Source organism: Pleuronectes platessa, chromosome 6 (genome assembly GCF_947347685.1).
Source record: "Pleuronectes platessa chromosome 6, fPlePla1.1, whole genome shotgun sequence".
Taxonomy (NCBI): domain Eukaryota; kingdom Metazoa; phylum Chordata; class Actinopteri; order Pleuronectiformes; family Pleuronectidae; genus Pleuronectes; species Pleuronectes platessa.
The window spans coordinates 23,202,027-23,229,864 of record NC_070631.1 but is presented as its reverse complement, the minus strand read 5'-3'; the positions used below and the strand labels follow the sequence as shown (position 1 = coordinate 23,229,864).

At 40.8% G+C, this 27,838-nt stretch overlaps 1 protein-coding gene across 2 annotated transcripts; it reads right to left on the bottom strand.

Moving 5' to 3' along the window:
* Positions 1-1,271: 1,271 nt before the first annotated feature.
* On the bottom strand, positions 1,272-23,607 carry LOC128442278 (carbohydrate sulfotransferase 11). Of its 2 annotated transcripts, none has more exons than XM_053424674.1 (4): positions 23,094-23,607; positions 7,910-7,986; positions 6,326-6,490; positions 1,272-5,280 (listed from the first exon to the last, which is right to left on the bottom strand). In XM_053424674.1, the coding sequence occupies exons 1-4, from the start codon at positions 23,185-23,187 to the stop codon at positions 4,597-4,599; spliced, it is 1,020 nt and encodes a 339-aa protein (XP_053280649.1). In that variant the 5' UTR covers positions 23,188-23,607; the 3' UTR covers positions 1,272-4,596. The 2 variants fall into 2 exon arrangements, with proteins under 2 accessions (XP_053280649.1, XP_053280650.1); XM_053424675.1 differs by having other exon boundaries at positions 6,326-6,487.
* Positions 23,608-27,838: the final 4,231 nt, after the last annotated feature.

The following is a 27,838-nucleotide window of genomic DNA, read 5'->3' as shown; positions in this document are numbered from 1 at the left end:
AAAATTTATGTCAACTGTCTTACCTGAAATCTCATCATCTACAACCGTGTCAATGTTAAAACTTAGTAGCTTCAGTCCTTTGTCTTTAGGCAAAACTTTGTACTATTCCTCAGTGTTGACACTGCCACATGATAACTGAAGGGGCGTTTAAAAAGTACTTATTTTCTAAAATCGCTGTGTTCACTGTCACCAGAGCTTCCACAGCTAAAGTCGGCTGTACTGTCTTTATGTGAGTCTGTGTAAAGATCAGGAGTGGAGTCAAAAACATGTTGGTGTTTGGTGAGTGTGTCTGTGACTTTGTGGTTACGATTAATTATATTTTAATAAAAACCAACAGTGTTACGAAATCTGTCTTCCTGTGGCAACATCACTTGGATCAGCCAAAACACAAGTCAGACATTAAAGCCACGACTGGCCTGTGTATGGTTTATAATTTCGTACTTTCACAGTTTTACATCAAACTTAAGCTGAAATTTTTTCCACATTTCCAGAAAAAAGCTTGTTGGCACTAATTCCAAGGCCACGTTTGTTTAAATCACTGCAGACAAAGAGCTGCAACAGGAGCAATAAGTGAAATTCAATGTGCACCATGGAGTCAAATATGATGGAAACATAGATAGCATATTTTTTTGTTTTTCATTTCAGAAAGGCCACACTCTCAGTATTGCTCAACATTTATCTGCAGCTGTTTATGTATTTTCAGTGTATTGTAAGTCTTAAAGAACAAGAATTTGCTTTATCAATGATTGATACACGAGTCTTACATCTCAGCCAAATTTTTTGCAACTACTGTGATTTTGTACAATATTCTAGTGTTTTCCCAGATTTTTATGCCCAAATGTGGGTGAAAATCAAAATCCATCAATTGATCACAATTACTTTTTGTTATGGATTATTCCTTATTTTATGAACATCTACACCATCGAAATAATAAGTTGTCATACTCACCCTCAAAATAAGAATGATAATGATAAATTGCAGATCTCTTAAATCGTGTGATTTTATCACAACTAAGTTACACTATACAGGAAAAAGTATGAAAAAAATATTTCATGCAACATGGCTCTTGGAATGCATGGATTTGGTTTTCTTATCATGATTCATTTCATTAGTCCAATGCTGCAGGCTGCAGCCATAAGTATGGTGTTTATCTTAGTCCCTTATAAGTCAATGAGAAGCTTCCTCCATCATTAGCAAAGGAAGTAAACTGTTCAGCAGAGAATAACTGTGTTTGTAATGAGAAACGATAAAAGACGACAGACGCTGGGTGCTGCTGTTCAGAGATTGTATTAGTTGAGACTTCAAAGTTAACCAGCCGGTCAATCACCACATCAGCAAGTGCACTTCGGTTAACACATTCACAGTTTCATGGCACAAGTAATGGGTGTGTTAAACAATGACTCACCGAGTCACTGGTCTGACTAAAGAGACAGTTCAACAGTAAACGACTGGAGACATGGGCCTTAGCTGTGCTTGTGCACAGCAGCGTCTGGGAAATTACATGGAAGTATGTGTAATCAAAGAGAAAATGACCTGTTATTTGTATTCTGTATTTTACAGGAAAGAAAAAGGAAATGAAAAGGTAAAACATATATTTTGTGCATCATATCATCATGTCATCATAGTCAGAAGAAGAAACATTAAGGGTGTGATTTGGTTTTGGGAAATTGGAGCTTCCTGCAGATGATGTTTAAATCACAGGCTGCAACAAAGAGGAGCATTAAAAATGAAAAACCCTGTGATCTATGGCAATAATGAATAATAATAAAATGATGTGGCATAAGCCAAAATGTAAGAAGTCACTTTTTAAAGTGACTTCAGATATTGTACCTTTAAGGGGTAAATACGTAAATACAAAAACTCAAACGTTTACAGAGTTGACCTGTGCCAACCTGCTCCGACTTGTCTTCACAAGCAGTAGCACAACTATTCACACTGATATCATGATGATAATATCATACGGCAAATGTATGATTTTTTCTTTTAGCAACAGTATCTTGCGTTTCCCTTAGTTCCTGATGATTTGCACACAAAAAAAATCGAATTAACTGTGCACTATAGTTGTAACTGTGGGGAAAAGAGACAAGTCTTTCATACTACATTTTACCTGAACTTCAGTTAAAGGCTCAATGCGTAGACATCTAGTGGTGAAGTTGCATGTTGCTGCTGAATACCCCTCACCCTCCCCTTCCAAACATGAAAGAGGACCTGTGGAAAACTTCAGTTGTAGTAAAACCTCAAAAGGTGCTTAGTTTGTCCAGTTTTGGCTACTGTAACAAACATGGCGGCCTCTATAGAGAGAACCCGCTCCCAATGTAAATATAACGTATTTTAATATAAAGGGCTCATTCTAGAGTAAAGAAAACAATAATTCTTACAATTTAGATGATCAAGCACTCGTAAAAACATCATTAGGATTATTTTATTTTCAATTTCTGCCAATAGATCCCTTTCAGCTAAATCTTACACACTGAAGCTTTCATTTAGTTCAAAAGCATTTCCGGAGAATCTCTTTGTTAAGAGAGTTCTTTTTAACCCAAGTTGATATTTAGTCATCACTCATTTAAGTTTGGAAATCTTTTTTTTAGGTTGAATCTCCAGTTTCTGCATTTTCAACTGATCTGATTTTAATTCCCTTTTGTTTCGCTCAAAATAAGTCGCAAATTACAAAAAAAAACTTGGCACTTTTTGGGGAGTTTACGGCACTTAACGTAACTGTAACATTACCTTCGTCATCGTTAAGTCTGTGAACAACTTTCTTTGATTGTCTTTTTTTCCAGTAAAATGACCGAGAGAAAACAAGGTAGCTTAGCTAACTGCACTAGTTTTCTAAATGATATTGGTTTGCACATGCACAAGCAGATATGATTGCATCAAATGAAATTACGTAAACCTGTTGCATTTTTCATGAAATAATGATGTCAGTATAAAAGGACAGTCTGAAACACGATGCAGCAGAATAAGAGATATCATCTTTTTTATTCTATACATTCTTCTTCCTTGTAAAAACCTGCATTACTCACGATGCATCTCAACCATTGACAGTTTAATCAGAGATTCAGAAACGTTATGCTGCCTTTGGCTGACGTGGCCTTGAGTGACAATAGGCTTTACAGCCGGTATCACACCACTATCAACACACATGATGTGTAAAATTGTTGAAGTTTCCCTTTAAACATTCACACTGTATGCAGCTGTTCGTTCAGACTGATATTCCTGCAGTGCAGGTCATTAACATACATCTTCCTCCATTCACCTCTTAGCTATTAGCTATTAGCATAAAGTCAGTTCAGTTGCTGAACGGGGCTGTTCAGAGCCGTGGACATGACTGTGTGTGGATTAACCCGTCATGTGCCAGAGCCTTCACCCTAACAAGCGCAGCTCTGAGCAGGAGCTGTGCTGGGCTGGACCCGGCCCCGACCACAGCTATGCAGATGTTTGTTCAGTCTACCTGCCCAGAGCTAAATACAGACAGCGATAGAGGAAGGATGGCAGCAAGTTTTTACTGAAACTCAACGGGGGCTGCATTTCCCTGGAAATGACTCACAGATAGAAATTTAAAGATAGTGTCAATAAGTGCTGTCGAACTCAAGACACAAGCTCTGGATGTAGTTATCAGAAAAATAAGACTGTCATGTAATACGTTTAGAGTTGCTTGAAAGATTTCTATTTGGCATCAATTTATGTGCAAAAGCCAAGACAGCAAGTAGCTTTCCATGTAAGCAAATATTTACTTTAAGGAAAATAAATTCTCATCATTTCATATAAATTCATTTTCACAAAAAATCAGGAGCCCAAATCCATACGTTCCCACAATAAATACTTCATGCTCTGACATACATAAATAAACGCCTTCCAGAGTTATTGAAGCTTGGTGCTCTGAATTGATCTGCTGCGTTCAGTGTCAGCACATTCACCTGTAAACCCCTGTGAGAGGAGATCCTGCTCCTCTGAGGTGTGACTTGAATTTATGGCTCAGAAAACCAAGCCATGGGAAAACTTATTTTTAACGCAGCGGACACGGCTGCAAGGGTAAGGGCACATTACACCAACTCCACAACCACATGGAACAGATATTTAAAAAATTAAAGTCAGAGAAAGGTTTGCTTGATTACTTCTAGGCGAGAAATGGCAAAAAAACAAATACTGATTCTATCTGAACCTATAGCCCTAACAGGAAGGGCCTGATTGTGAAGACTTGGGAAGTTAATGTGTCACCTGCAGTTTCATACACATTTTGGGAACACTGTCCAAATGCTGCTCTGCTAAAAATGAAAACATTAAAGTTTACACCCTTGGCAGCAAATTAGACATATTCTTGGTAGATAAAAGCACAAATTGTCTTTTTCATTCCCAGGAAGAAATTTGGTTCCACTTACAAAGTTCAGTGAAATCAGAAAATAGAAAACTAAAAAATCAAGTTCTCCACAGCCAGCCAGTTTTCTCTTGGAGAGTAGTAGTGACAAGTCTGTGTCTGTGATGGACCGCAAAGTGCAAAAATCATCTTAGGTAAAAAAGTATGAATGAGATGTGAAAGGAAATCTATCACGCCCGATCCATCAATAGCACTGACGTCCTTCACTTGTTCTCTGTCACTCACCGAGTCCTGAGATACTCTGGCGTGGAGTAGTTGAAGAGCAGGAAGTCCATGCGATACAGGTTGAACAGTTTCTTCTGGTAGAAAGGACTGATCTGCTTAAAGAAGCTTGCAGCCATGTTGCCATCAGTCCTGGTGCTCTTACCAGATGTTGGAAATTGAAGCATTCCCTCCACTCCAGTCAAACTGAGCACAGCCTGAGCATCGGGCTCCAGGGTCTCGTACTTCCCCACCACATCATAGTGGATGAGACAGGGGTGGCAGAGCGAGTGCACCCGCTCCCAGTGCTCGTTCAAGGGTTCCTCCCGTTGGGTTCGAGGGTCCACGAGATACTGGACAAACTCGTGGAAAGACACATTATTCCCTTTCTCCAGTGCTTCTGCCTCTGGGTTGGCCCGGTGCCGGCGGATGATCTTGGTTCCGTAGCGCTTGTGGAAAGCTGTGTTGTAGCGACGTGTGAACTTGTTCCGGTAAGCGGACACCAAGCGCTCGAAGGGCTCTCGCACGAAGATGAACTTGAGGTAGCTGCGAAGGCGTTGGTTGATCTCAGAGACTGAGAACTCAGACAGCGTGCGGAGGTTACCAGCTACGTGCGCCTCATTGGCAGGGATGGCGAGGGGGTCAGTGTAGCGACCGTCACTAGTGAGGACCATGAGGACACGCTTCCAATTTGTGCAGGCTACCTGGAAGTCACAAAAGCGAGGAACATTTCCATTTCTCTATCAAGGCACAAAGCTGCTGTTTTCATTCACTGCACCACACTGAGATGTCATAATATCTACAAAAAATCTTTATATTTAATAGATTTATTATTTAAATAATGTTGATAATACAATGATTAATGTAAATCAATAAAAGAACAATAATTGCTCTTACCATCAATGAGAGCATCATCTATCTGCACACCCCCAGTAGGTATGAGTATTTTGTTGTATTTTATTGTATATTGAAGATAATTAATTAATTAATTAACCAAAACTATAATTGAACACTACTAAGGCCCAACAGTCCCCTTACATTCTATTAAGTTGCCCCAAATTTCACATAGATATTAGTCCCATACATGTTCTTCCCTTACCTGAACCACATCTTCCACCAAGTTTCAAAGTAATCAGTCCAGTAGTTTTTTGTGTAATCTTATCAACAAACAAGCAAATAAGGCTGAAAACACAACCTCCTGGTGGAAAAAATTATGTTAAGATTAAATTGAGAGAAAGCATAATTTTCTTTTATTAATACTTTCAATTGATACTGTGATATTCTAATTGTGAATTATTTTAGACAGTGAAGTTATTTAGTCCTAACGCACTAACACTCTTGGCTACTTTATTTTTCTGTGTGCACATTTTTTGTAAATGGCCAGATCAGCTTTGGTATTAGCAGTTTCTGTTTGCAGTATAGTGTGTGTGTGGATGTTCACTTTGATTCACAAGCAAGTTCCAATCTTTTAAGAAGCAGCTTTTTATCATTTCAAAACAGGCTCATGAACCTTGTGAAGTGCAAGTCAAAATGAGCAAACAATATGCATATATCGTGTTCAGATTTAAGTCTTGGCTCTGAGAGGGAGAGTCTCAAAATGCATCCAAACCACAATAATTGTGATCCATTTGTAATTAGATATCAAGCATGTAACCCTCCTCCCCTCCCTCCCCATCCCAAGCCCCATCTAACACGGTCTAAAAAACCTGCAGTCTAAAATTCCGGCTGCACTTCTTCATGTTAACCAACCTTGGGGACGTAGCAGTAAATAAGGCTGTGTTTATCATCCACAATGAGGTGTTTGAGATCCTCAGGCGAGAGTACCCGCCGTTTCCTCATGCTGCTCAGACACGCCTGCTCCAACAGCTCCCTGCGGCCTTGCAGGGACCTCTGAGCTGCCAACAGCTCCAGCTGCTTGGGATGAGGACAATGTAGTGCGCAGGAAAAGAGGGACCAGAGAGGGAGGAAGAAGCAAAAAAACAGAAACAACTTTTAAAAAATTGCTGCAGTGAGAAATGTCAGTCCAGAGGAGAATTGTTATACAGATCGCTCATCTACGTATAATTTTAAATCATGTTTAAAAATTGCATATTCCAAATTTAGGTTAATATTACAAAAATTAAACAACAGAAAACTGCTGGAGCACACATAATCTGCCCTTACGTCATTAAAAGCTGACACAGTTGGAAAAATATACCAATGAATCCATTTACAGCATGTGACTGTGTGTTTTTTAATGTGATGGCTACATGTATTCTCCATCGTATTGCATGCTAAACCAGCCTGGCAGGCTGCGGCGTGAACTCTGTGATGGACTTGAATCTGTTCTACCTATCATATCCAATCAGCCATCAACTGCGTGACAATAAGCATCATTAGATAACCAGTGTTCAAATTCCTGTGATCCACAATGTTCATATCCAACAGCTGAGACCTTCACTAAGATGCCAAATCTTTCATCAAATTATAGTTTCAGATAAATCTAGGATAAGTACTAAAACCTTTTCTCTTCCTATGTCAACATCTGTTCCACAGGACATGTAATATTTGGGTTCATAATCTGCAAAGAGCTCCAGGCTGAAACTTTTACACATTGGTTTTGTGTGCAAAGAAGATAAACAAGATACGTCTTGTAAATTAATCAGATTTACAGGTGCAGGTACCTTTGAACTTAGACAGCCTATAGCTGTTTGCCTCTGTTTCCAGTATGCCTGCTAAGCTATTAGCTGTAGCTTCACAGATGTGAAGATATGAAGAAACTATAGATGTGAGAGGGTATCAAACTCTGGGTAAGAGCCTAAACTGCCATAAATTAATTGGATGAACCCGGGCAACACAGCAGATATCTGCCGCCAAAAACTGAAAATGATTCTGCTACGAGCACAAGTGAAGGACGTATAAAGATCTGGAGACAACAGACCCATTTAATGAAAATAGATATTTATTATTCAGGGTTTTTTGTAAGGATTTGTGGTGTGACCAGTAATTATTCGCTCATTGCAAAGCTACTAGGATCTGCCAATTTACCTCTCTGTATAGGATCAACACAGAATCTGTGTCCCAATTCAGGGGTGCGTGTATTGCAAAGGCCAAACTGAAATGAGAAGGTCTGGTTTCAAAAGTTTTCCATAAGCAGACTAAAAACCAAGCAGACCAATCACAGTTCTGTTGGTCTGTCACCACGATGTGTTGTTACATTTCAAGAGAGGCACATGTCCGACTACAGCTTTGATTCAACACAAATTTATAAAGTGGCCTGGAGAAACAGACATATAGGTTGTATTTTTGTGTGTGTGTGTGTGTGTGTGTGTGTGTGTGTGTTTATGCTCTCACCTGCTCCCCATTGTAGAGGGTCTGCAGTGGACCTCTCCTGCTTTTCCCTGGTCCGCTGACAGTCTTCACACCAGGTTCTACAGTTGAACAGGGGAAGATCAGACAAACAACCTTACACAATGTGTTTAAAAGGGTTTCACTTCAGTTCTTGCCTTCCGATGCGACTGATTTGAAATAGTAACACCACAGTAAATGTGTTACATGTTGTTGGTTCTATGTCAATAAGAGAACCGGTTTAGTGGATTTTCACCGTGAGCGCTGTCATGACTGATTTAAGTTGGACTGCATGACTGGTGCTTTTCACAAGCCCAGCATTCAACAGTTAAATAATGAACTGAGATTTATTTCACTATTCTCATAAGTAATGTACAAATGAGAAACACAATGTCTAATGCATTTGCAGGTTTGAATTACACTGTAAAGATGGAGTTCAACAGAGAGTCTGTCAGAGTTAACTTTCCACCCCTCTGCTCTGCCTTTGTCATGACGCGATCCTTCGTATAAAAAAAGCCTCCCTCTGTTCATCTATAGGTTCCATTATAGGAACAGTGTGTTCCTTCCAAACTCTTTCTGTAGCTCTTATATAAGTTACACGTCTCCTCCTCCTTTCAGTCTCTTTCTGATCTTGCTGCAACTTATTTGTCTTAATCAAATTTTTTTTGTATTTGACTTAAGGTTATTTTAACTATCCACAGTAAATTAACTGCAGGACAAAACAAAACAAAGCACATGTGGAGCGCTCCCACAACCCATTTCCTACCATTACACAACCAGACAACAATAAATATGCATTGCTCATTAGCTGAGGGTTTGAGCATGCGTAATGTTGGTACCTGCTAGACGCTCTGCTGGTTTGAAAAGGTTAAAATATCCGTATGGGGACCTTGTTATCATGACCCCTCCCTCCTCCAGTCTCTATAAACACATCTGTTTTCTCCTGCCGCTTCCCCCCCCACTACCCAAATCCCTTCCCCCTTCTTTCCAGGCCTGATGGCAGTCAGTGTTGGTGTCTGCAGCTCATGGTGGTGAGCACAAAGTGATTTGTATTGCACATGTGGATTTCTTTACATCTTACACAAAGCTGGAATGAGAAAGGGGAGCAGGGAGATGGGGGGAGTGTGTGTCATATAGATATTTGCAAACCCCTTCACATGGAAAGTACTTCATATGGAAAGCATATCAGCTTCCATTAAAACGTAAGGTGAGGGGTTATTCTATAGAGGAATGGAATCTAGAAGTAGCCAAAGGCTGTGTGTCTGCCTCAGTGTCTCTTTTCTCTGCTGAGCTGGCGTCAAGCAAATAATTTTTTGATATGGCACAGAATCACAGTAACCCTCTGTGTTGGCTTTGGGACTGTGGCAACAAGCTCTAAATCACAACAGCTTCCTGCCATTTAGGAGAACAAACCAAAATGAAAAGAAGAACAATCAGATAGCTGGTGAGTCAGCAGATACATCAAGCGTGTCATGAAAGAGGATCTGAGACAGACAGTGAGCATGAGACTGCCGTGATACTGCCTCTGACCATCCTTCCTCTGCGTGAGCACACATGAATCACCCAAAATCCTCAGCTTCCTTCGGGTAAAGCTGGGCCACATCATCTGGACACACAGAGATAGACATCTAAGTCGTGCTGGGCCCCGCTGAAAGGCTTTAGTTGATACTTATAAAATTCACATCATATGCTAAACAGGGCACACACGCACAATCACATGCATGTTTATAAGCACTCCGAGAAACATAGCAATGATTAGGACGAAATGGTGAAGGAAAGAGGTGACAGTGCAAGGACAACTCAGAGGCTTATCAGACAGAAAAATCATAGGTAGCACAGACTATAAAGAAAGAGACCTTCCTAAGGTCTCAGTCAACAGCACAGCCGTTCACATCTGAAGCAGCAAAGCCTTCAGCAAACTCAAGACGCTTCCTCAGGAAGTTGGAAAAGTAGGTCAAGAGACACTTAAAGGCTCTGCTCATATGAAAGGTTTATTGTCTGTTTTCAAGTATAAACACTACACGATGGAGAGGAAATATCAACGTTTATCATTCATACTGATATCATGAGGGGAAGACAGGGGCAGGGGAGAATAGATTTCACATACAGAGCTGATATCACTTGAAGTCACCAGAGGAGCACTTTTCTTTAAAAGATTGACAAGATTGAGTAGTTTAAGACAAATGCACCATCTGTTGAATAAGTCAAACATTCTGCAATTCAAAGTTAAGGTATAGGTAACATAGTTCAAATTTAAACAACACTGGTTTTGTGACAAAATCACTACATGACACCACCACTAAGTCTCATGCTGTCATTCATTATTTATGTATCTTGTATGTCTGCCTGGTTCTGACTGAATTAGGTACAAACATGTAGTGATTTTCTAAATATAAATGATCCATTTAAAAATAACAAAATAAAAATTCCAATGGGGCTTCACCCAAATACAACATAAGCACGAGTGTGTCAAATGGGGATCACATTTGAATTCACATCCTGTCTGGATCTCGACCACGCTGTCCTCCATCTGTATATTCTTCAAAAGAAGAGGAACTCATGTAGCTTGTACTTTCCATGCAGAAGCAGAATCTGGAGAATTCCTATCACCCTGTGACCATAAACTGGGTACCGACAACATGGATGCTTGAGTGTGTTAATCTCTTGGGAATCCTAAAAGGAAAAACAGTTCCCAAAGTACCCAACGATTTAACACATTTTAGCCACCTTAAAGGGATAGTTCAGCAAAAAAAAATCTATTCACTCATTATCTACCCACCACTGATGGAGGGTGGGTGAGGTGATTTAGTCCACAAAACACTATAGTTTCAGGGTTAAACAGTGTTACAGCCAAATCCAATACAATTGAAGTTACTGGCGACCACTTCTTCAAATGTAATAAACTACAGAAAAAAACATAAAATGCCTCCATAATGCTCCTGTGGTGTCATCCGAGTGTCCGTAAGCCCCGCCATTCATTGGTTCGGAAGAGGGATTTTCTTTCTGTCATTGTGCTTGATTTGTGCATCTATAACTTTACAGAGTTTACTATGAAATCCAGCTTCACTGATCCTTTCTCTTGAAATGTATGATACATAAATGTTTCTTTGGCTACTGGCCCTACAAGGTATATGGCCGCCAAGAGTTTTACCTCCATTAGTAATGCTATCTTTTGTTGGATAAAAGGTTTAACTCAGGAAATACTTTTCGTATCCTTTATTTGCATCAAAGCTTTTACCTGCACTTAAATTGTCAGCATCTTCTATGTTAATCTGCTCATCACAAACCACATATTTTTTTGTGTTAACTGCTCTGTCACATGCCAGAAAACCACAACTTCCTCTCAGACTCCAGGAAGTGACACAACAACTGGCAGTTGACGAAGAGCACAAGAGGCCCCAGTCTTACTACACAGAGACAAACTTTTTAACCTGGGTCTGCCTGGCGTGTGAAGCTGCACTGCTGTTATACTCTCGGACAAACAAGGTTCCATTAAGTCTGTATACTGGTCTGAATTGATATAAACAGAAAGCACTATCTAATGACTAATTAGTTGACAGGACAGCAGTGACATTGTTTAACTTAACTAAAACACTTTGATCGTGTGGGTCCATTCCATTTAAACTTTTAGGCTGATGCAGAGCTGAAGACCACCTCTGCTCACCTCTGCTGGCAAATAATAATAATCTCTTTTGCTTTGGTCTTCTCCTATGTGACAATGGAGCAGAGGATTCTGTGACATCAATAAAGTAAAACTGCACTTAACCGCACAACTATCTTTCATGAGGCCTACGTGATGGAAGTTTCTATGAGCTAAAACAAAACCACGATGGAGTTTACTTTGACTGAGGTATGCAAAAGTTTCAGATAAAGCCGAAAGTGACTAAAAGAGAACATAAGATGACACAAATGAAAGCAATAAAGAAAAAGGGATTAGTAGGAGATTCAAGCCAGCAGACGTTCTGTTTGTTTTGGGCATAGCTTGATTTGAAAGTGTCACATCATCCAAAGGCTATATGAGCTGCGGATGGTGATAATTAGGGCAACAAGATGAGCTGACTTAACAATCATGGATATACTTTAATGGCACAGAAACCTACTTTTAGTCTCCTTCATACCTTCTAATGTTCACTTCCACAATTCTTTGAAATTTATGAAAAAATTCTACAGAAACATGCATGTAACAGATTTTTTAGGTAATTATGATGTCAACTTCAGAAAGATATAATGATGGTAGAACTCAGGCTGACCCTCCAATTCTAAAACATTAAAGGGGTGAAGTCATAGACAAACTATGACTTCACTCAGGTTAGACATAAGAGTAGAGAGGCCCCCCACAGTGGTTGAGGCTCTCGAGAGTTTAGGTTACTATTCACATTTGTGCAAATAAAGTTTGAAAGTTCAGGGCCAGGATGAAAGAAGACAAAGGGGATTTGGAGACCCCAGGAACATTTCTTAGAATATATTTTGTGTCATTTTAATCAATAAACATACTGTATTCACAATATTAAGTCACTATTTCAGCTAAAAGGTGTCACTAAATGAACTAGTAGTACTGTCAGCCATGGAACACTAACCTGGGATTGTGTGAGTTACAAACAGAAAAAGTACAAATTAAGTATATTAAATTAAATTACATTTTATAATCCAAGTCTAATCATAAGTCTTTAAATATTCTACGGTCTAAATTGTTTACACATCATAATAGTCATTTTTGAAGGTATCTGTTGTAGGGATGGGCATAATTAATCGACGATCGATTAATTGATCATTAAGAATTTCGTCAATGAAATAATTTTTTAATAATCGACGAAGACAATTTAATCGAACACCCATCCCTAATGTTGGCACCGTGTCTTTTTCAAAAAACTACAAAAACCTCAGCATGTGTGATAATGTTTAAACCCATAGCTGTGCTGCAGTTTATTCCTGGAGTGTTGAACCTTAAATGTTTTATTGCTTCCAAGGGAATGGTCCAGATGCTGCTGATAGAGTAAAAGCTTGTTCTCTGTGATAACAATATACAGAATTGTAAATCACCAGTCTGTTCCGTGTCAGCCTCAGGGCTGTCCGCATCAACCTTTTGGCCAAATGTGAAATCGCCAAAGTAGCCCCACGCCACGAGGTCTGGATACCACAATACCATCTAACTATCTGACTATTGATATGAAAAAAAAACCGCATGAGTTGACCTACTCAGTTAACTCTGCTCTGTCTATATTTAGAGGCATGCTGTCAGTTCCTTAACGACTGTGGGCTGGTGAGAAAATAACTTTTTTTCTCTGATGTCATTATTTGTCAATATGCTGTTGAGCTATTATCTTTGTTGTCATATTCAAGATATTAAAGAAATCAACAAACATTTAATTTGAAACATTGGATGGTACAGTGATGCAGCTGTTAGCACTTCAAGAAGGTTCCAGGTTCCTCAAGCCGAACCACGATTCAATGCATGTTCACCCTGTGTGTCATGGGTTTTCTCTGACTACTCTGGCTCCCTCCCACAGTCGGTTAGGTTGACTCGAGAGTCTAAACTGTGTGGTGGTGTTAATGTGAGAGTGAATGGTTGTTTGCCTCTACATGGTGTCCCTGCTATACGCTGCCGACCTGTCCAGGGTGTACCCCGCCTCTCTCACAATGTCAGCTGGGATTGGCTCAAGATCCTCTTGCGACCCTCAGGAGGATAAGCAGTATAGATAAGGGGAAGATGGCATGTCACAAGGTTGAGTTCAATTATTTGCTGTGACCATAACACTCCCTGATAATCTCCTTCTAAACTCCTTCATACCCGAAATAACAGAGAAGCTACAAAGTATAGAAGTTGCCACAAAGAGATAACAGCTCCAGTCCAAAATAAATTTTGACAATCCCAACCAGTGCTACTGGTTGATAAGAACAAGTAAGACCAGAGCCAGAATCTGACCCAATCATTAAGCACTGAAACCACAATATCATCTTCAACCACTAACTCAAGCCTCCAGTATCTTTGGATCAGTGCTTTAGTTGTTCCTCTTTACAAATCCCTCTGTGTTGTCGGTTATAAAAACGGTGAAGCCAGAAGGTTCTGTGATTTTCAAGCTAGAGCATGTTTGACATATAAACAAACAGACCTTTAGAGATCCTACAACATGACGCAGGACAAACAGCCAGTAGGTTTAGCATGTGGTGTACAGCATGCTCTAAAAAGCTGCCAGCATTGCACAGACCCTAAAGGCATCGCAACCTTTTTTGTCTTTCACAAATGGCAATGTGCATGCATGCCCATAACGTAGCACTGATGTGTTCAATTACAGGGTGATACCGTGTCAGTGTATGAGCAGACATGTACGGGGGTGAGTAAAGTATTTGTGGGTAAATGCATGTGATCAGTGACAGAGATTACAGTGTGTTTATGTGCCTTCGGAAGGTTTCGAAAAAAAATTACACTGTGAATCGTGCACAGACTGTGTGTGGGCAAACACATCAGAGCAGGCATTGATGTTGTCTCTGATAAGAGTGGAGAGGTGGACTCCGTCGCTGTCTGAGGAACCAGCAGACTGAAGACGTCTGGCAAAACCACCCACTAAACATGACAGTTATTTGTGGCAGTTCATTTTTTAATTCATCCCACATTTGATCAGCGTATGTGACAACAGTTGTGACGGATCAGTTGAGACCTACAACACTGGCATGGTGTAAAGCAGCCACAAAATATGTTACTCAGGTGCCCGCGGGCAGTTTAGCTTGTTGATCAGACAAATCGCTGTTGTTTCCCATAGCTGGGAAAGTGAGGGAAGAGTTTTCCCACCCTCTAGTATCTGAAGTCGTGTACAGCTACCTAACAAATGAAGTGGAAAAACTGGACAGGGTGAATACAGCACAAAATGCACCATCGCCAGAGAATATGCTCATGATTCAGAAATTAACCCAACAAGATATTAAACAACCCTCAGTCGGATTCAAGCCCTAGCTCTGGTCAAGAGCAACATTTTTAAGGTCAGTTTGAATTTCATGCCATAATGCGAACAAACCATTACAAACTAGTGAAGCAAAACTGTTATGTAAATTCTGAAAGCATAATGGTGCTTGTTTTTCTAAGGTATTGTGGCAGCTGGGGGTACCACAGATGTGGTTGGTACTGGAGATGTGAAACCTACGAGAGTTCCTGTCTGACGTCACACACAAAGGAAAGGAGAATGGGGAAGGGAGACAGAGTAAACAATAACTACAACACATGGCTTGGTGCAGGTGTAGTAACAGGTTCGCCACATGAGAAAAACATTCCAAGAGTTGAGTATGGAGAAACGTTATACAGCCATGGGATGTCATACAATCTTATTTTAATGATGGCAACTACACTGTATCTACAAATATGATACTTACACGGTTGATTAACTCAGACAAAAGAATTTCCTCTTAAACTAAAGTTACTCTCTCTCCAGTTTTTTTAACTAAATTAGAAATTTGATAGAAAGACAACATTTAAAGGTCCAGAGTGTAAGATTTAGATGAATTAGATCTATTGGCAGATATTTTATATGAATTAGTCCAAGTGATGTTTACATGAGTGTCTTTCATTTAAATTATACAAATTGTAGTTTTATTTACCCTAGAATGGGCCCTTTATATCAATAAATACTTTTAACATCAGGGGGGTGGGGTCCTCTCTATGGTGGCCGCCATGTTTCTTGTAGAAGCCCAGACTGGACAGACTAAACATCCTTTGTGTTTTTATGAAAAAACTGAAGATTACCCCAGGTTCTCATTCATGTTTGGAAGGGGAGGATGAGCTGAGGGGTATTCAGCTGCAACATGAAATTTCACCACTTTATGTCACTAAATTCTACACACTACAACTTTAAAAGTTTGAATTCTTGGTTTTAGTGTTAAAGGCTGACGATTGAAAATGGTTTCCTGTGTCAAACAGCAAGTCTGGATTTAAATGCTGACAACTTTACTCCGTCTTTGACTAATACTGTACACACACCCTTCCACAAACTTACTTGGCACAGTAACACATACGTAAACTCTAACGACACAGCACCACAGCTCTGCTGGGTCAACACAACCATATAAAAAAGAGTGAGAGGACAAAGGGAGTGGGTGTGCATCTCTATTTTTGTTCAAATGATGATGTATCTACTAATAAGAGAGGCTGACTGGAAAAGGCACATGTTCGAGAAATTTCTTCACTATGTCTAAAACATTTTCCCTCTTTGCTTATGGATGGAGTTATTTATGGCAAATTGTTGCATTTTATCTTTGGTAAATAAAACGTATCCATTCAACAGTATATCCTATGTAACATTTGGCGATGCCGGCGAGCTAGTTCTGGCAGGCAACTCGAACTGCGCTGCGCCAATCATGTGACATACATCATCTCACATACCTCACTCTCCACAAACATTTATATTACACTCCCACCTTATCAGGTGGTCTATTTAACTAGAGAGACATTTCCCATCAACCCCTCTTGCTCGCACTGCTGCTGCAGTATGGCCAGTATCAGCCCCTCCACCACCCCAGCATCCACCTGTAGGCTCCTACGGGGGTTACAAGTATTTGCTCATCACTCCCATCATTCCTGTGTAATCATATGGGGGAGTGATTAAGTTGGTGTCTAGACGCCAACACTAAACCTGTTGTAATGCTGCAATAAATGTTAAACGTGAGTTGTCTGAGTGAACTGCCTTCATGGCAGTACAAGCAGATATAATGGAACATTTTGTCTTGAGCACCCAGCAGAGGGACAGTAATTACAAGGTTAACATCATCTTACCAATCAGTAACAACTACACTTGGGACTTTAAAGCTCTGTATCAATGTATCCTTCTGAGATGCAACCGGCAAGAGAAAGGGTTTCCTATAAAGCTGTAAACCTGTAAACAAAACTATTTACACTTCAGGCCAATGTGGCTCCTGTCCTCACAGGTATCAGTAACCTTAGAAAATAATCACCATGTTAAAATTAGATAAACCATGTTCAATACCAGAAAACAACAGTATTACTTGCTGTGAGTGGACCTCATTATAGCACAAGTTATTAAATAAATTACATAAGATTAACATTACATAATGCGTGGTGCACTGGTTGTCCAGTGGTTCTGATACACAATTATGTTTTCACTACACCATTATTATTATTGCCATACGCTACCCTTTCAGGTACATAACTGAAAACATTTCACTAACATCCGATTACCGATCCGATTATCAACTGGTGGTAGGAATTAATTAGTAGAACATGCTGGGGATATTCAGCTTTTAGTTTAATAAGGCATAGAGGTAAAGAGGTAACGATCTACTGTGCGGGCGACATGGCCTTCATTGAACTGCCATGCAAGCCAGAAGCCAGTCAGATTACCTTTAGCCTCAGCGTACCTGTAGTCTGGCCTGTATCATTGATTACAAGGCCAAATTACTTGATGACGCTAAGGTGCACAACTGAAGTTATCTCCCTCACATACGCTGGTGGCCACTAATACCTGCTAAACAGCTTATTTCATATTAATTACACTGAAAATACTAGGTAGAGAAAGAGACATGATTTACTGAGTATGCAGCACAAATAATAATTGCACATAGTATACATGTTTTGTATTAACTATTAGTTACTCTTATGATAACTAAACCCTTCTATGTTGTAGCATGAACAAGTTATTGTGACACAAGAAGGAGAGGAGAAACAATTTGAGAGGCAATGTGCAGTCTTGGCCTGGATATCCGCGGTCTACACCGGAGGCCCCAAAATATTCGCCATTGCCCCAGAGGCAAATTCATTGTCGGACGAATGCCAATAGGTGCCAAGATTGGCAATTTATTATCAACAAGTCATTACTAAGGTTGGGTGCTGAACTCAGTACTTTAAGGTCACTGACCGAACTACATCTATACTATCGGGTACCGGTGCATGTTGTATCAGTCGGTGCCAAATTTCTGGACACTGTGAGTACCTGAGTGCCAGTCACGAGGAAAAGACTCTGTGTTAGATAAAGAGAGAGAGAGCAAGACCATGTGAATCACCCTGGAACGTGATCAAGCCAAGCTGATCAGTTGCACGCGTTCAGATCAATGATGAGTCAATGGCACAGACACCCAGGGAGGCATGACCGGCGCCAGGGCATTGACCCAGGGGCTGTCAGAGTGCACACACCCCGGACACAGCTTCATCAAGGCAGACACCCAGGGAGCCATGCACAGATCCACTATGTTAGCTTGCAGTCTTAATTTGGGTCTATTCATACATGTTTGGATGATATAAAATTGATTGTTTTTGAAGTTTTTACCGGCCCTGTCAGTAATTTACTGCTCCCCTCTGGGTCTTTATCATTCGTGCTTCGCTCAGTCAACCACATCGAGCCAAACCCAGCACACCCCGCCATCTACATTGACTAAGTTTACAAAGTCTGTTGCTTTTACCAAGTCTGAGTTTAAACATGGGTCGGATCACACTGTGTGTGTGCGAGTGTGTGAAAGCGTGAGTGACGAGCTGAATTATGAACGAATGCGCAGCTATGAGATAGATTTGACATAATTATGTGGTGATAAGTGTTGATATTGTGGCATTATTTCAAACATATCAATGAGTCCGAGAGAGAGCGAGAGAGAGAGAGCGCGCACCATTACCGTTCCCTCAACTTCTGGTACCCAACCCTAGTCATTACTGATAAGTACCAGGAAGCAAAGGAGAGTGTCTGTGTCAACATTTGCAAAAGTATCTTTCTAGAATGCAAACCCCAGGGTTTTCAAGCTAAAATGGGACTAGCACAGAAACATTTCCAAAAGCCTCCATTATATGACCTCAATGACTCCAGAGCAGTGTGGACAACAATGGTAAATGTAGCACGTAATATGTGTTTTAAAGTAAAACGAATCAGTGTGGTTGTAGCAGTATTTACCAATATTTAAGTGGTTTACCAACACTTTTGACCTGTAACTGAGCTTCAGTGTGCTTTAATGTTGTTGTTGTTGTTTTTTACTTAGGCTTAAGCAGCATGCTACTTCTTTTATTTAGCCATCCATTTGAGGAGTACCTTGAACATAACTGATCTTATGTCCACAAAACTTTATAACAATCTAACATCTGAATCTCAATAATGTAGATACTTAAAATGAACTCACATAAATCTTCTAACTTACTAGTTTATAACAGCACAACAGACATTACTTGCATTTCATTCCTGTGCCGAACCCAGGAAGTCAGACAATGGCAGCAAAATAATATGCACTTTGCTGTGTGTCCGGTATTAATCAGTGGGTTTAATTGGGGGATGTGGCTCTGTCAGATAAGTACTTTGGGAACATTAGGGAATTTTCAAATGAGTTCTACAATGTCCCTGTGCTCAACTTGTAAAAACAGTAGTATGTATATATGCAGCAATAGCAAGTTTGACTCTCATTTTGGGAAGGGAGGCTTTAGCCCAGCGTTACATGGGAAATGTTATGACGACAATGAAATCACAAAAGAGGAACACAGGAACAATGGAAAGTAGTACTGCCATATAGTTGAGATGTCCAAAGAAAAGCTTTTGTCATTCATCCCCAGCGTGACTGTTGGGCTTCACAGGTTACGTTTGGGAAACGAATTAGCAGTTTAGACACAAATAAACACAATAAAAAGGAAAAACAACTACCTTCAGGCATTCTAAAACATAGTCCTTCTCACCTGGTGGAAACATCAAAAAATATGGGCGAGCTGCACAATTGCACTTCATGAGATTGAAGTTGAGGAAAAAAATAAACTTTGCAAACAGTGCAAGTACAAGTCAATCAAATCACAATTAAATAAATATTCAACTGCAGACGCTGGCCAATCAAATCATGTTCATGTAAATACAGGTCCTGCCGGACTATTAATCTAAAAATGAGCCTGAAGAGAGGAGGCAGAGGAAGCTGGTGAACCTGATCTGTTTATCTGGTTGAGGACTTAAATTATCTTGTGCTTCCCTAACTATTGGGCTAAGTATTGTGTCACTTGAACTAAAGCCTAGTTCAAGTTACACGATTTTAGCCCGATTTACCAGTCACCCACGAGTTTTGCTACTCACAGACAAAAGACCCTGATATGCACTTGAGCTGCAGTTGCCAATCGCTATGTGTAAACTCTTCAAAGACACAATTAGAGAGGCTTGATGTGTTACAGACTCCATTAGGGAACATTACAGAAGGGACACTCACATTTCTTTAGCTTATGTGGCGCACTAAGGCTGATCACAGCTGTGTGGTTATTCAAGATTTATGAAAATCTGGCATATGAACACTAAAAATTAGGGATGCACCGATATGGAAATTCTTGGCCGATACCGATACCGATATTTAAAATAACAATCTGGCCGATAGCCGATACCGATATTTGTTTATTTTCTTTTTGTTGTTATTCATTCACCCTTTTGTGCCAGAAAAATAATTAAATCATTATTTAAAAAGCACTATTCATCACTCTTATCTTTTAATGAGCAAAAATTGAATCAGATTTATGAAACAATCTCTGATTTAACTAAACTTTATTTAACAGAGACATATTAGGCCCATTTTACCGCAAGTTGAAATGGTTCCTTGGGATCTTAATGAAATGTCTGTAACATATTTTGGTCAAAATACCACAAGGATAATTTAAAACAGCACCTTTTTACCCTGTCTAAAACAGCCCTGTTAAAGTATCATTATAGAGAACGCTCTTCTCATTGATTTACGGTAGCAGTATTGCCCGTTTATTAGAGGTGTTACGGCTTCTGTGTGTATGACGTATGTTGTCAGTTCCCTCGTTACCTGTGCATGAGACGGATGAATAGAGCCGGTGCACATGAGAATAAAGTACTTAAACAGACGCTACGCTCATACTTTTTACGCCAAGTTACACTGCGTGAGTCAAGATAACTTAACAAGCCCTCCTCAGTTTTACCTGTTTTTAGTGTCGGGCATAAATCACATCGCGTCAACACCCACCGTGGCCCTTCGCGATGCTTGTTTTAATTAAACAGTCGGATTCCCCTGGTCCGCACCAGTTCTCAGTCAGCTGCTAGGCGCCAGCCGGAGGGTTCCCCCAGCGGTCGCCGTAGCTGAGGTGATCCGCGAGAAGGGCCCGACACGCGTCCAGAGTGGCCAACGCTGACCGCGTACCCAGTCCCCTCCCCGCCTTCCGCGCCTGCGCCGTGAGGTGCCACCGGATGAGGACCTCCCGGTGCCGCACACTGAGCCTCCGGCGGCGCGGAGAGGAGGGCGACGGAGCGACTGCTCCCCCAGCCGCGGCACGTGCCCAGCGGTTTTACCACAAATATGAACATCGGCCAATGATATCGGTGAAAGTCAAGTTTATTACCGATAAGCCGATATCAGTAAACGAGGCGAATATCGGCCTGTACCGATGTTCGGCCGATATATCGGTGCATCCCTACTAAAAATATACATTTCCAGACCGAAAGGAAATATATTCTTGACTCTTACTCAGTTGAACTAATCTTCCAGTTTGGGGCGTGACACCATGTCAAGGTCAGGATATAATTGGCCAACATGTGACAGTGAAAGCAAGTATCAGGTGTTGGTGTCATATCTCCAATTCAAAAAAGGCTCTGTCAAAAGCTTCCTTTATGATTCTAACTTATGTATTCAATCCTTATACTGGATCTCACTTATATAGGAGGGTTCGACAGAAACTGATCTGAATCTCAAATAAGGACAAATGTGATATCTCATGAATAACTATAAAAACATCTATTGAAATGTATCTAAAATCCAAGGAATAAAATGCATTTTTTTTAGTAAGGAGTACATTTTAGGATATAACATACGATACAGTGTATATTATTAAACTACTTGCTGGTTCCTTCTTTCTTGTTTCAGTACACTGTACTCCAGTCACAGTGACTTGGAACAGAGCAGAAATGGGAAATTGAGAGGAATAAAAAAAAAAGTGATAAAGCATAAGTAAACCAGAAATGTGGCAATCAACTTTGAACTGAACCCTAACCCTAACCCATTTGACAGTCTGACTAGATACACGGTAAAGTTAGGTAGCCTTGTGCTTTGTTGCTATCCTCTGAACTAGTCCTTTCTTATGTGGCTTGCATGGCCACTGGTGGGACTGAAAATCAAACAAGTCTAAACAGGTCAGACAGTAAGGATATATGCTCCTAGATGGGGGGTGGGGGTGTCAATGGGAGTGATTAAGTGTGTTACTCGTAGGTTTCTCCATATGCTCAGTGATTTATTACTGTGGTTTTGTGCTTTTCCAGCTGGAAACCATTCAAGAGAGACTATGGGGGTAATGCTTTTTACATTCTTAATGATTATGTGTCATACCTGACACATCTGATTCTGTCTACCCATTGGTTTCACCGTTATGCGAAACATCATCCTGAACACGCTGTGCAGATTTCATCAGAACACTTTTCCAACTCAGCAAAAAGCCATACTGACTGACTCTCCGGACCATCTCCTCTTCCTCTGTACTCTTTACAAACACCTCTTCCTCCCTCTCTTCTACTCATCCATGTACCACTTTGCTTTGGCATGTACGGTCAACACAACTCCATCACCTCCACCGCTCCTGTCCTTCTCTCTGACTGAGTTTTCCCCTGGGGGCCAATCTGTCTGTCACTGTCCAGAATGGGCCGTGCCCGGGAGACAAAGGAGAGGTAAGGAGAGGAGAGGAGAAGAGAGGAGGGCTGCAGCAGAGGAATGCAGGAGGTCTAGGGGAGGGGGGTTTCAAAACATTCCACTGTTCACAGTGAGCGTATTCATACTTTATTTCATTCACGTTTCATTATGTCTGTGCACATGCCCTCGGTTTCATACATGCACGCGCACACACTACATTAACTTTTACCACAGATGCACAACCCTTGAAAGAATTAAAAAGCCTGAATGCTGCATTAAATGCGGAGGGAAGGCCACTACACTAAAGTATTAAGTAGTAATTACTTGTATATTGTATAGTAGCCGTATAACACTAATTTAATGAAATATTATCATATCAAGTCATAATGTTATATTCATAAATGTACTTTGACTGTGAGCACTCAACACAATAAAGTATTCTGTGCCCAGGGGGGTGAAGTTAAAGTTACAACCTGAAGCAGACGTAGGCTACCTGAGCGTGGACCCTATAGTTCAACCCTCTTTGTTCCCCATGCCTACTTAAGCCGCCAGGATGTGCTCTTTAAATCACGTTATTAATGTATTAATATGTTAGAGATAGCACGTGAGGTCTCACCTGGCTGGGTGATGCTCTGGAAGTAAAGCACGAGAACCAGGAGCGAGCCGAGGCACGTCGCCAGGAACAGGCGACCTCCTCGGGGCATCATCATCCTGAAGCCGGGCTGTGCTGGCGGAGCCCCCGACCCCTCGTCGCTGCTTCGACACGGTTCATGCGGGACGAGCCGGCCGGGGATGCGGGGATTCTCCGAGGAACCACGGAGCCCAATAGTTGACTGCGGGGAAGTTGAACGCACCGATAGCCAAGGAGTCACGTCGAACCGGGCAACTTCACGTTAATTCTAACGTGAGTGTGGGGCATGAGTCCAGGACCCGGTGCGCTCTCTGCCGGGCTCAAAGGACCGAGTTAACTCAGTTATAATGAGAAACGAACCGAGGCCACCTTAGACGAAACATGAAATAACGCCGAGGTGCCATGACAGGTCCCGAGGAGACACAAAGTTCAGTGTGTGGAAGTGTCTCTGTTTGTCGAAGTGGCTCAAACTTCTCAAACATGGAGGGGGCACCGTGCCATGACGTCACACCCCTCTCTCTCTCTCTCTCTCTCTCTCTCTCTCGCGCCCTATGCCCGTTTCACTGGCCGCTGTGCTGCCTTCAGGAACTATCGGACAAATTGACGCTCCTGTAAAACAGTATGATTGTTAATATGTTAAACTGAGCTCTTTGGTGTTTTGTTTATAGTAAAAACAGTCAAATATTTTTCTGCCAAGTGGTCAGAAGTTACAGTTTGCCCAATATCGGCTAGTTAAATTACAGTCTGCAGCTAAACTGAGGTGAAAAGTTTACAATCAATCAAATCAATCAAATTTTATTTGTATAGCCCATATTCACAAATTACAATTCATCTCATAGGGCTTTAACAGGGTGTGGCATCCTCTGTCCTTAACCCTCAGCAAGAGTAAGGAAAAACTACTAAAAACCCCTTTAACAGGGTAAAAATATGTAGAAACCTCAGAGAGAGCCTCATGTGAGGGATCCCTCTCCCAGGACGGACAGAAGTGCAATAGATGCCACGTGCAGGAGAACATCATCAATAATCAAAGTCTCTAGCAGCATTTGATGAGGGTAGACATCCCGAAGGACAACCCCAACATGACATGCCAAGCAGTCCCGCTGCAAGCACAGTCCATGCTCAGCAACCATCTAGACCACGATCCACCATCCAGACCAGACGCCACTCCAGTCCTCAGTCACCGTCCACCGCCGACCACCAGGACCCATCACAAGCCACCACCGTGGTCCTGGTCCACCGCCCGTGCCCAATGCCAACGCGACACAGGGTCCGCCACCAGCACCACGATCAGCCCACATGACTCAGAATCCGCCACAATGGATCCACCACCGCGACCCCCGGTGCACGATCAACAAACCGCAATCCATGGTGCGGCCACAGAGGCCCTGGATCTGCGGGTGATAAAGCAAAGGGATTCCGGGGAAGGGGGATAGGGATGGAGAAGAGGAAGGAGGAGCTGGAAAGAGAAGCTCTGTGTGTCATGTGTCATAAAATAGAACAAGTAACGTTCTGGCGCACTAATTAGCTCTAACTATAAGCTTTATCAAAAAGGAAGGTTTTGAGTATACTCTTAAATGAAAAGATGGTATCTACCTCCCGAACTGAAAGTGGTAGATTATTCCACAGCCGAGGGGCTTGATGGCTAAAAGCTCTGGCTCCTACTCTACTTTTAGAGAATTTAGGGACGACAAGTAGGCTTGAATTCTGGGAGCGGAGTGCTCTAGCGGGTTTATAAGGTACTAACAGCTCTTTAAGGTAAAAAGGCGCCATATTATTAAGGGCCTTGAAGGTGAGGAGGAGAATTTTAAATTCTATTCTAGATTTAACTGGAAGCCAGTATAGCGACACTAATACTGGAGAAATGTGCTCTCTTCTCTTTGTTCTCGTCAGGACACGTGCTGCGGCATTTTGGACAAGCTGTAGAGTCTTTAACGACTTACTGCTGGAGCCAGATAATAATGAATTACAATAGTCCAGTCTCGATGTAACAAAGGCGTGGACTAGTTTTTCTGCATCTTTTTGGGAAAGGACATGTCTGATTTTGGAAATATTACGCAAGTGGAAAAAAGCGGTCCTAGAAATTTGTTTTAAGTGACTATTAAAGGATAAATCAGGATCGAAGATCACTCCCAAGTTCCTGACTGTTTCATTGGAAGCAAGGTCAATGTCGTCTAGCGCAGCTATATCATTAGATAATGCATCTCTAAGGTGTTTGGGGCCAAGTATTATAACCTCTGTTTTGTCTGAGTTTAATAAGAGAAAATTGCGGGTCATCCAGGTTTTTATGTCCTTGAGACATGTTCGAAGTTTAGTTAATTGATTACTTTGTTCAGGTTTTATTGACAAATATAACTGGGTGTCATCCGCATAGCAGTGGAAATTTACCGAGTGTGTCCTGATAATGTTTCCTAGTGGAAGCATATATAATGAGAATAAAATTGGGCCGAGCACAGAGCCCTGTGGAACACCATGGTTGACTTTGGTGCGCACAGATGACTCATCATTAATTTGCACAAATTGGGAGCGATCAGAAAAATACGATTTAAACCAGTTAAGGGCGGTTCCATTAATGTTAATTAACTGTTTGAGTCTTTGTAATAAAATTTGATGGTCAATTGTGTCGAATGCTGCACTGAGATCTAACAGAACGATGACAGACACAAGTCCCTGATCTGAGGCTATTAAAAGGTCATTAGTGACTTTTGCCAAGGCTGTCTCTGTACTGTGATTGGCTCTAAACCCCGATTGAAAGTCTTCATATATATTATTTTCCCGGAGAAACTCACACAGCTGATTGGCAACAACTTTTTCTAAGATTTTAGAGATGAAGGGGAGATTAGATATTGGTCTGTAATTGGCTAAAACCTCTGGGTCTAGGGTGGGTTTTTTGAGTAGGAGTTTGATGACAGCTATTTTAAAAGACTGTGGTACATAACCTGATGATAATGACAGATTGATAATGTTAAGTAACGAACTATCAATTAGGGGCAGAATTTCTTTAAGTAATTTGGTAGGAATGGGATCTAAGATACAGGTTGTTGGTTTAGAACCTGAGATTAATTTGATAAACTGATCACGGGTGATCAGAGAGAAGCTGTCTAAGTAATGGGCAGGATTCTCAGCCGTTTCTGAGATCTCTTTTGTTGGGAGGGTATTAGTGCCAATTGAGGGCAGGAGATGGTTGATTTTATTTCTAATAGTTTGAATTTTATCATTAAAAAAGGTCATAAAGATATTGCTAATTAGGGATCGAGGAATACTGGGTTCGGTGGAGGTGTGACTCTCTGTCAGCCTGGCTACAGTGCTGAAGAGAAACCTGGGGTTGTTTTTATTCTCTTCTATTAGTTTTGAATAGTAGGCGGCTCTTGCTTTGTGGAGAGCCTTTTTATATTCTTTAACACTATTCTTCCAGTCTATTAGATTTTCAACATGGTTGCTGGAGCGCCACTTCCTTTCTAGTTTTCTTGATAATTGTTTTAACTCATTTGTCTGGGAATTATACCACGGAGCTAATTTACTATGTTTGACATTTTTCTTTTTTAGAGGCGCTATTGAGTCTAATGTTAATCGTAATGAGTCTGCAGAGCTATCGACGAGGTGGTCGATCTCAATGGAGCTCAGGGTTTTAAAGAATTTGTTGTTTATATCTACTGCTAATACGGGTTTAAATGTAATTGGGATTATTTCCTTAAATTTAGCTACAGCACTATCAGGTAGACATCTAGAAAATTAATTTTTTATTAGTGGCATATATTCAGTTATTGAAAAATCAAAGGTTATTAAATTATGGTCTGATAGAACTGGATTGCGTGGAAGTACTGTTAAATTTTCAATTCCGACACCGTACGATAATACAAGGTCAAGTGTGTGGTTACCACAATGAGTAGGTTTGTGCACACACTGACTGAAACCAATAGAGTCTAGTATTGAAATAAATGCTACGCTAAGGCAATCTTTATTATTATCAACACGAATATTAAAGTCACCAACAATAATAATTTTATCGGTCTTTAGGACTAAGTTTGATAAAAACTCAGGGAATTCCTTTAAAAATTCAGTATAAGCCCTGGGAGCACAGTAAACTACAAGGAGCAACTGAAGGCATCATCACGGTTCACGCACTCTGTACTACTGTACTAGTTATGGTATTAGTATTAGTATAAGTAGTCAGTGGCAGTAAAATGAGAAGAATTAAAAAAAAAATGACCACAGTGACCCAACTACAATTTTCCAGTCCAATATCAATGTTGTTACATCAAATGCACTCGCACATGATCATATAACCTTTTAGGACCAATATGCTGCATATTGGTCCTAAAAGGTACATTGGCAAATACACAGGTCTGAGTAACATTAATACAGCATTCACACTGCAAACACTGACAACCCCATCATCACTAGAGGGAAATGTGTTTGACAAACTGTAAGCCATCAATAATGGAGGATCATGAAAAATGACCCCAAATAAATCAATAACATGTCCTTCAGTTTAATTAACTGAATAAAGCATATTTCAGACACAGTGACAACAGCTAACATTAAACACTAAACATGTTTTGTTGTGTGTGTGTGTGTGTCTGTGTGTGTGTGTGTGACTACACAGATTTTGCACGAGAAAAACACCTTTGTCAACAATTAGACATCGAATGATGCAATCGTTCATCAAAACAGGTTATATTGTTTCCTGCTGTGGCACTTAAAGGCCTGTTGTGTACATCATTAAATGAATT

Coding starts and splice junctions, on each gene's coding strand:
- LOC128442278 (XM_053424674.1), bottom strand. CDS start 23,187: ATGATGATGCCCCGAGGAGGTCGCCTGTTCCTGGCGACGTGCCTCGGC. Junction 7,987..23,093: donor CCAGAGCATCACCCAGCCAG/GTGAGACCTCAC, acceptor GTTCAACTGTAG/AACCTGGTGTGAAGACTGTC. Junction 6,491..7,909: donor CCCTCTACAATGGGGAGCAG/GTGAGAGCATAA, acceptor CCTCATCCCAAG/CAGCTGGAGCTGTTGGCAGC.